General features: G+C 45.6%; 1 protein-coding gene across 1 annotated transcript in view; it reads right to left on the bottom strand.

The window, feature by feature from the left end:
- The window catches only part of cacna2d3a (calcium channel, voltage-dependent, alpha 2/delta subunit 3a), a 333,265-nt gene that overhangs the window by 122,404 nt on the left and 200,861 nt on the right, over positions 1 to 10,000 (bottom strand). Inside the window, exon 11 of the mRNA XM_042304106.1 lies at positions 9,120 to 9,233. Coding sequence (XP_042160040.1) covers positions 9,120 to 9,233 — 114 coding nt within the window. The remainder of the gene's footprint in view (positions 1 to 9,119; positions 9,234 to 10,000) is intronic.

Below are 10,000 nucleotides of genomic sequence, written 5' to 3'. Positions count from 1 at the left end.
GCATCTTGACCGGTTGCATCACCGCCTGGTACGGCAACTGTTCAGCATCCGACCATAAGGCTCCACAGAGAATTGTCAAAAGACTCCTGTCACCCAAGTCATAGACTCTTCTCTCCGCAACCACACAGCAACGGAACCAGAGCGCCTAGACTAGGTCCAAAAGACTGCTGTCACCCAAGTCATGGACTCTTCTCTCCGCAACCACACAGCAACGGAACCGGAGCGCCTAGTCTAGGTCCAAAAGACTGCTGTCACCCAAGTCATGGACTCTTCTCTCCGCAACCACACAGCAACGGGACCAGAGCACCTAGTCTAGGTCCAAAAGACTGCTGTCACCCAAGTCATGGACTCTTCTCTCCGCAACCACACAGCAACGGAACCAGAGCGCCTAGTCTAGGTCCAAAAGACTGCTGTCACCCAAGTCATGGACTCTTCTCTCCGCAACCACACAGCAACGGAACCAGAGCGCCTAGTCTAGGTCCAAAAGACTGCTGTCACCCAAGTCATGGACTCTTCTCTCCGCAACCACACAGCAACGGAACCGGAGCGCCTAGTCTAGGTCCAAAAGACTGCTGTCACCCAAGTCATGGACTCTTCTCTCCGCAACCACACAGCAACGGGACCAGAGCGCCTAGTCTAGGTCCAAAAGACTGCTGTCACCCAAGTCATGGACTCTTCTCTCCGCAACCACACAGCAACGGAACCAGAGCGCCTAGTCTAGGTCCAAAAGACTGCTGTCACCCAAGTCATGGACTCTTCTCTACGCAACCACACAGCAACGGGACCAGAGCGCCTAGTCTAGGTCCAAAAGGCTCCTTATCAGCTTCAACCCCTGAGCCATAAGACTGCTGACCCCCTGTTTTTACACTGCTCGCTGTTTATTATCTATGCATAGTCACTTTACCCCCACCTACATGTACAAACTACTGCGACTAATCTGTACCTCTGCACACTGACTCGGTACCAGTACCTTCTGTACATAGCCTCGTTATTGTTATTTTATTGTGTTACTTTTTATTACATTTTTTACTTTAGTTTATTTAGTAAATATTTTCTTATCTCTATTCCTTGAACTGCATTGGTTAAGGGCTTGTAAGTAAGCATTTCACGGTATGGACTGGTCCAAAATGCAAACTCCTTTCGTTTGAGTTATGTTATAATTATTTCTTAAATTGTTTTTATTTTTGAACACCTGCTGTAATCGGCGCATGTGACAAATATATATATTTTATTTAGTTTGATGTGATTTTGATTTGATTTCACTGCACCCTCTTTAACAGGTATTTCCAAGGGTATGCCCAATGCTGTTGGGGGTACTCCACATAAAACTATTTATTAAAAAAAATGTTTTATATTCTTCACATTTTCAAACAGGCCTTTTAGGTTTTCCAACGGGGCTATACATTTGGGTGAGGTTTATTTCTCGCCTGAGTAGCCTCGTTTCACTGCCAAAATGATAAATGAAACCATATGGCGTTCAGCAAAATAAAAACACAATGTCAAACACAGGTAGCCTAGTCAAATACAGGTAGCCTAGTCAAATACAGGTAGCCTAGTCAAATACAGGTAGCCTAGTCAAACACAGGTAGCCTAGTCAAACACAGGTAGCCTAGTCAAATACAGGTAGCCTAGTCAAATACAGGTAGCCTAGTCAAACACAGGTAGCCTAGTCAAATACAGGTAGCCTAGTCAAACACAGGTAGCCTAGTCAAATACAGGTAGCCTAGTCAAATACAGGTAGCCTAGTCAAATACAGGTAGCCTAGTCAAACACAGGTAGCCTAGTCAAACACAGGTAGCCTAGTCAAACACAGGTAGCCTAGTCAAATAATGAACATCCAATCACATTAACCGTTACTCTTTCTGGGGAACTCCACTAAAGGTCCATATGTAGCCAAACGTAGCTGCTGCTCATTCCGTTTGCTCGAAAATTGATGAATAGTTTAAAAAAGTAAGGCCCGCATCCATAGAGAAACATAACAGCTCTACTGGTAGTACTGCTACTTCTAGCAGTGTCGACAACACAAGTTGTTCTGCTTCCACAAGCACATACAATGCTAGCATCAGTAATTCTACATGTTGTTGTTAGCCCAGCTAGCATGGACACTGACAGTTGTGAATCTGATGTAGCTGAAGAGCTACTGCACCCTAACCCGGGAAAGAACCGAACAACAGACAGGGACGTTAGACCATCGAAGAGGCTCAAATAGGATGACAAACACATTGATTTGGGGTTCACTTATATTGGGAGTAGTGCCTTTCCTCAGCCACCGTGGGTTTGTGCAAAAGTACTATCTCACAACTCGATGAAACCTTCACTCTTGAGCAGACATTTAGAAACAAAACATGCCCATTTGAAAAATAAGCCACAGGAGTTTTTTGAGCGAGAATTAAGATATAAAAGCAACAGCATTATAAAAGCAACAGATACCATTAATATATGTTGCTTCTATACATTAATAGCAACTGTCTACCTGCTTCCCTACCGATAACATTTTAGACACAAAGAGAAATGGACGCTCAGAAAGGAAAGGTGGAGCAGAGAAGGAGAGAATTAAAAAAGAGAAAGGCCCTTGACACAGACGAAGCTAAGTGTGTGTGTGTGTCTGTTTGTGTGTGTGTGTCTGTCTCTGTGTGTGCCTGTTTGTGTGTGTGTGTGTGTCTGTCTCTGTGTGTGTCTGTGTCTGTGTCTCTGTGTCTGTGTGGCTTTTAAGCATTAAATGTTGTCAAGGGCAACACTCCTCCCCTGGGATCCATCTTACAGAACACGAATAAGAATAGCTCATCTCTCCCCCCTCTCTTCTCTTCTCCTCACTCTCCTCTTCTCCTCCTATCATCTCTCCCCCTCTCTTCTCCACATTCTCCTCTCTTCTCTTCACGCACCCCTCTTCCTCTCTTCTTCTCCTGTTAACTCCTTCTATCCTCAACTTTCAACTGCTCCTCCTTTCTCCCCCTCGTTCATATCCGCCTGTCTCTTCAACTCCTCCTCACTTCTCACTTCTTTTTCCCTTTTCCTCACCTCTCCTCCTCTCCTCCTCTTCTCCTCCCATCACTGTTACTTCCAGCAGAGCCCTGCAATTACAGTACAGGACAGCTAGACCAATTACACTACTGGAAAGCCAGACCAATTGCGGTTCAGGAAAGCTAGACTATTGAGAACCTTTCAGGGTTCACACACACGCACAAACACATAGAGACAACATTCACACACACACACACACACACACACACACACACACACACACACACACACACACACACACACACACACACACACACACACACACACACACACACACACACACACACACATTGTTCTCTCTGGGACCAGGCCAATTTAGCAGCGGTGGCCTACCACTGATAAAGTGTTGCAATCTCTGCAAAAAATATTTTGCTGCTACCCTTGCCACCACTGCTGAATGAAATCCTAGGGGAAACACTGCAGATCCATTCTTTACTATGTTATGTTGTTGTTTTACTGGCTTCAGTGTTCTAAAACTCTACTAACTCACCAATCACATCGGTTCCACAACTCCTTGTTGATGTATAACACTAAAGCATTTTAGAACAGGGTCCTTCTGTGAACTCTAGATGTTACTGATGTTACGTACAAAACAAACTGAGCATTAACACACCAAGGGCTAATTGTTGTGTGTGTCTGAAAGTGGACCATTAGCAGAGGCAGCATAAGTAACTTTCAGACTCATTAATTAACCTCCTAAACTCAGCAAGAAAAGAAACGTCCCTTTTTCAGGACCCTGTCTATCAAAGACAATTCTTAAAAATCCAAATAACTTCACAGATCTTCATTGGAAAGGGTTTAAACACTGTTTCCCTGCTTGTTCAATGAACCATAAACAATTAATGAACATGCACCTGTGGAACGGTCGTTAAGACACTAACAGCTTACAGACGGTAGGCAATTAAGGTCACAGTTATGAAAACTTAGGACACTAAAGAGGCCTTTCTACTGACTCTGAAAAACACCAAAAGAAAGATGCCCAGGGTCCCTGCTCATCTGTGTGAACGTGCCTTAGGCATTTTTTATTTACTTCATTTTTTTATTTCACCTTTATTTAACCAGGTAGGCTAGTTGAAAGCAAGTTCTCATTTACAACTGCGACCTTGTCAAGATAAAGCAAAGCAGTTCGACACATACAACAACACAGAGTTACACATGGAGTAAAACAAACATACAGTCAATAATACAGTAGAAACATCTATATACAGTGTGTGCAAATAAGGTAGGATAAGAGAGGTAAGGCAATAAATAGGCCATGGTGGTGCAGTAATTACAATATAGCAATTAAACACTGAAATAGTAGGATGTGCAGAAAATGAATGTGCAAGTTGAGATACTGGGGTGCAAAGGAGCAAGATAAATAAATAAAGCAGCATGGGGATGAGGTAGATTGGATGGGCTATTTACAGATGAGCTATGTACATATTCAAAAAATCCTTATCCCAGTTTGCTGTTCCCACATGCTTCAAGAGGGCCACCATTGTTCCTGTTCCCAAGAAAGCTAAGGTAACTTAGCTAAACGACTACCGCCCCTTAGCACTCACTTCCGTCATCATGAAGTGCTTTGAGAGACTAGTCAAGGACCATATAACCTCCACCCTACCTGACACCCTAGACCCACTCCCATTTGCTTACTGCCTCAATAGGTCAACAGACGACGTAATCGCAACCACACTGCACACTTCCCTAACCCATCTGGACAAGAGGAATACCTATGTGAGAATGCTGTTCATCGACTACAGCTCAGCATTTAACACCATAGTACCCTCCAAACTCGTCATCAAGCTTGAGACCCTGGGTCTCGACCCCGCCTTGTGCAACTGGGTACTGGATTTCCTGACAGGCCGCCCCCAGGTGGTGAGGGTAGGTAACAACATCTCCACCCCGCTGATCTTCAACACTGGGGCCCCACAAGGGTGCGTTCTGAGCCCTCTCCTGTACTCCCTGTTCACCCACGACTGCGTGGCCATGCACGCCTCCAACTCAATCATCAAGTTTGCGTACAACACTACAGTGCCATCAACAATGAGACGGCCTACAGGGAGGAGGTGAGGGCCCTCGGAGTGTGGTGTCAGGAAAATAACTTCACACTCAAAGTCAACAAAACAAAGGAGATGATCGTGGACTTCAGGAAACAGCAGAGGGAGCACCCCCCTATCCACATCGACGGGGACCGTAGTGGAGAGGGTAGTAAGTTTTAAGTTCCTCGGCGTACACATCACGGACAAACTGAATTGGTCCACCCAAACAGACAACATTGTGAAGAAGGTGCAGCAGCGCCTCTTCAACCTCAGGAGGCTGAAGAAATTTGTCTTGTCACCAAAAGCACTCACAAACTTCTACAGATGCACAATCGAGAGCATCCTGCCGGGCTGTATCACCGCCTGGAACGGCAACTGCTCCGCCCACAACCGTAAGGCTCTCCAGAGGTTAGTGAGGTCTGCACAACGCATCACCGGGAGCAAACTACCTGCCCTCCAGGACACCTACACCACCCGATGTTACAGGAAGGCCATAAAGATCATCAAGGACAACAACCACCCGAGCCACTGCCTGTTCACCCCGCTATCATCCAGAAGGCGAGGTCAGTACAGGTGCATCAAAGCAGGGACCGAGAGACTGAACAACAGCTTCTATCTCAAGGCCATCAGACTGTTAAACAGCCACCACTAACATTGAGTGGCTGCTGCCAAAATACTGACTCAACTCCAGCTCACTTTAATAATGGAAATTGATGTGAAAAACAATGCCACTTAAAATAATGTTTACATGCCCTACATTACTCATCTCATATGTATATGTATATACTGTACTCTATATCATCTACTGCATCTTGCCATCTTTATGTAATACATGTATCACTAGCCACTTTAAACTATGCCTCTTTTATGTTTACATACCCTACATTACTCATCTCATATGTATATACTGTACTCGATACCATCTAATGCATCTTGTCTATGCCATTCTGTACCATCACTCAATCATATATCTTTATGTACATATTCTTTATCCCTTTACACTTGTGTGTATAAGGTCGTAGTTGTGGAATTGTTAGGTTAGATTACTTGTTGGTTATTACTGCATTGTCAGAACTAGAAGCATAAGCATTTCGCTACACTCGCATTAACATCTGCTAACCATGTGTATGTGACAAATAAAATTGGATTTGTTTTGATTTGATACAGGTGCAGTGATCTGTGAGCTGCTCTGACAGCTGGTGCTTAAAGCTAGTGAGGGAGAACACTCTGAAGTGTTTCCAGCTTCAGAGATTTTTGCAGTTTGTTCCAGTCATTGGCAGCAGAGAACTGGAAGGAGAGGCGGCCAAAGTAAGAATTTGCGTGTGCTACGGGTGGGTGCTGCTATGGTGACCAATGAGCTGAGATAAGGCGGGGCTTTACCTAGCAGAGACTTGTAGATGACCTGGAGCCAGTGGGCTTGGCGACGAGTATGAAGTGAGGGCCAGCCAACAAGATCATACAGGTCACAGTGGTGGGTAGTATATGGGACGTTGGTAACAAAACAGATGGCACTGTGATAGACTGCATCCAGTTGGTTGAGTAGAGTGTTGGAGGCTATTTTGTAAATTATATCGCCGAAGTCGAGGATCGGTAGGAAGGTCAGTTTTACGAGGGTATGTTTGGCAGCATGAGTGAAGTATGCTTTGTTGCAAAACAGGAAAACGATTCTAGATTTCCTTTTGGATTGGAGATGTTTAATGTGAGTCTGGAAGGAGAGTTTACAGTCTAACCAGAAACCTAGGTATTTGTAGTTGTCCACATATTCTAAGTCAGAACCGTCCAGGGTAGTGATGCTAGACGGGTGTGCAGCGATCGGTTGAAGAGCATGCATTTAGTTTTACTTGGATTTAAGAGCAGTTGGAGGCCATGGAAGGAGAGTTGTATGGCATTGAAGCTCATCTGGAGGTTAGTTAACACAGTGTCCAAAGAAGGGCCGGAGGTATACAGAATGGTGTTGTCTGCGTAGAGATGGATCAAAGAATCAACAGCAGCGAGAGAAACATCATTGATGTATACAGAGAAGAAAGTCGGCTCGAGAATTGAACCCTGTGGCACCTCCATATAGACTGCCAGAGGTCCGGACAACAGGCCCTCCGATTTGATATACTGAACTCTATTGGAAAAGTAGTTGGTGAACCAAGTGAGGCAATCATTTGAGAAACCAAGGCTGTTGAGTCTGCCAATAAGAATGTTGTGATTGACAGAGTCGAATGCCTTAACCAGGTCGATGAAAACGGCTGCACAGTAATGTCTCTTATCGATGGCAGTTATGATGTCGTTTAGGACCTTGAGCGTGGCTGAGGTGCACCCATGACCAGCTCTGAAACTAGATTGCATAGCGGAGAAGGTGCAGTGAGATTCAAAATGGTCTGTAATCTGTTTGCTAACTTGACTTTCATGTTGCAAGGAGGCATGAGGACTGCAGATGTGGCCATGGCAATAAATTGCAATATCCGTACTGTGAGAGGCCTAAGACAGCGCTACAGGGAGACAGGGCAGACAGCTGATCATCCTCGCAGTGGCAGACCACGTGTAACAACACCTTCACAGGATCAGTACATCCAAACATCACACCTGCGGGACAGGTACAGGATGGGAATAACAACTGCCCGAGTTACACCAGGAACGCACAATCCCTCCATCAGTGCTCAGACTGTCCGCAATAGGCTGAGAGAAGCTGGACTGAGGGCTTGTAGGCCTGTTGTAAGGCAGGTCCTCACCAGACATCACCAGCAACAATGTTGCCTATGGGCACAAACCCACCGTCGCTGGACCAGACAGGACTGGCAAAAAGTGCTCTTCACTGACAAGTCGCGGTTTTGTCTCACCAGGGGTCATGGTCGGATTCGCGTTTATCGTCGAAAGAATGAGCATTACACCGAGGCCTGTACTCTGGAGCGGGATTGATTTGGAGGTGGACCATCATGGTCTGGGGCGGTGTGTCACAGCGTCATTGGACTGAGCTTGTTGTCATTGCAGGCAATCTCAACGCATTACATGGATGACATCCTCCTCCCTCATGTGGTACCCTTCCTGCAGGCTCATCCTAACATGACCCTCCCTCATGTGGTACCCTTCCTGCAGGCTCATCCTGACATGACCCTCCAGCATGTCAATGCCACCAACCATACTGCTCGTTCTGTGCGTGATTTCCTGCAAGACATGACTGTCAGTGTTCTGTCATGGCCAGCAAAGAGTACGGACCTCAATCCCATTGAGCACGTATGGGACCTGTTGGATCGGAGGGTGAGGGCTAGGGCCATTCCCCTTAGAAACGTCCGGGAACTTGCAGGTGCCTTGGTGTAAGACAGGGGTAACATCTCACAAGAACTGACAAATCTTGTGCAGGCCATGAGGAGGATATGCACTGCAGTACTTAATGCAGCTGGTGGCCACACCAGATACTGACTGTTACTTTTGGTTTTGATCCCCCCCTTTGTTCAGGGACACATTATTCCTTTTCTGTTAGTCACATGTCTGTGGAACTTGTTCAGTTTATGTCTCAGGTGTTGAATCTTGTTATGGTCATACAAATATTTACACATATTATGTTTTTTGAAAATAAACGCAGTTGACGGTGAGAGGACATTTCTTTTTTTGCTGAGTTCATATGTTAGCATGATGTGCTTTTACACATTGAGCAGTCAGTGTAGCATGTTAGTATGATGTAGTTTTACACATTGAGCAGTCAGTTAGTGTAGCATGTTAGCATGTTAACATGATGAGCATTTACACATTGAGCAGTCAGCGTAGCATGTTAGCATGTTAGCATGATGTGCTTTTACATGTTGAGCACTCAGTGTAGAATGTTAGCATGTTAGCATTAGTGCTTTACACATTGAGCAGTCAGTGTAGCATGTTAGCATGATGTGTTTTAACACATTGAGAAGTCAGCGTAGCATGTTAGCATGTTAGCAACTGGGTGGGACATTAGCAGCATATTGAATCTCAGTGGAGATTCACCTGGCTGCAGGGAAGGTCATAAGGTCACACTGCTGATCCGTTAAACACAGATGTACTGCCGGGGGAAACAATGAGGAGAGAGGGGGAGACGGGAGACTCATGGGGGAGACATACCTTTCTGTCGGGCCAGTTGTACTTGGCGAACACAGAGTCATAAGTATCAACTGCCCCATCGGTCACCAACATGATGGCCTGACTACACACACTGCCTCGACCTGTCTGGTTAAACTAAAAGGAGAGAGATGGAAAGAGATACAGAGGGAGAGGGAGAGGAATTGGGGTGATAGAGAGAGAAGGAGAGAGAGATTATTAGTGCAAATGTAGTAGTCTAACCCTTAGGAAGAGAGAATAGGGAGGGAGACAGGGAGACAGTGAGAGTAGAGTCGATCCATTCACTAACAGTCTAACCCCTAGAAAGAGAGAGGACGGACGGAGACAGGGAGAGTAGAGTCCATCCATTCACTAACAGTCTAACCCCTAGAAAGAGAGAGGACGGACAGAGACAGGGAGAGTAGAGTCCATCCATTCACTAACAGTCTAACCCCTAGAAAGAGAGAGGACGGACGGAGACAGGGAGAGTAGAGTCCATCCATTCACTAACAGTCTAACCCCTAGAAAGAGAGAGGACGGACGGAGACAGGGAGAGTAGAGTCCATCCATTCACTAACAGTCTAACCCCTAGAAAGAGAGAGGACGGACAGAGACAGGAAGAGTAGAGTTCATCCACACATTAACAGTCTAACCCGTAGGAAGAGAGAACCCTAGTGATAGTGTTTCACAGTCCATTACCCACATTAGATTACACCCCTGTCTCAACTTAACATCCTTTCCTAACAGCCAAATAACTACAGAGAGAGAGGGAGGGAGTGAGATAGACAGAGAGAGAAAGGTAGACAGAGACAAAGAGAGAGAGGAAGTGAGATAGACAGAGAGAGAGAGAGAGAGAGAGAGAGAGAGAGATGGAGGGAGTGAGATAGAGGGAGGGAGGGAGTGAG

Source organism: Oncorhynchus tshawytscha, linkage group LG22, assembly GCF_018296145.1.
Source record: "Oncorhynchus tshawytscha isolate Ot180627B linkage group LG22, Otsh_v2.0, whole genome shotgun sequence".
Classification (NCBI taxonomy): Eukaryota; Metazoa; Chordata; class Actinopteri; order Salmoniformes; family Salmonidae; genus Oncorhynchus; species Oncorhynchus tshawytscha.
Note: the sequence above shows the minus strand (reverse complement) of the source record. Positions and strands in the feature narration are given on the sequence as shown.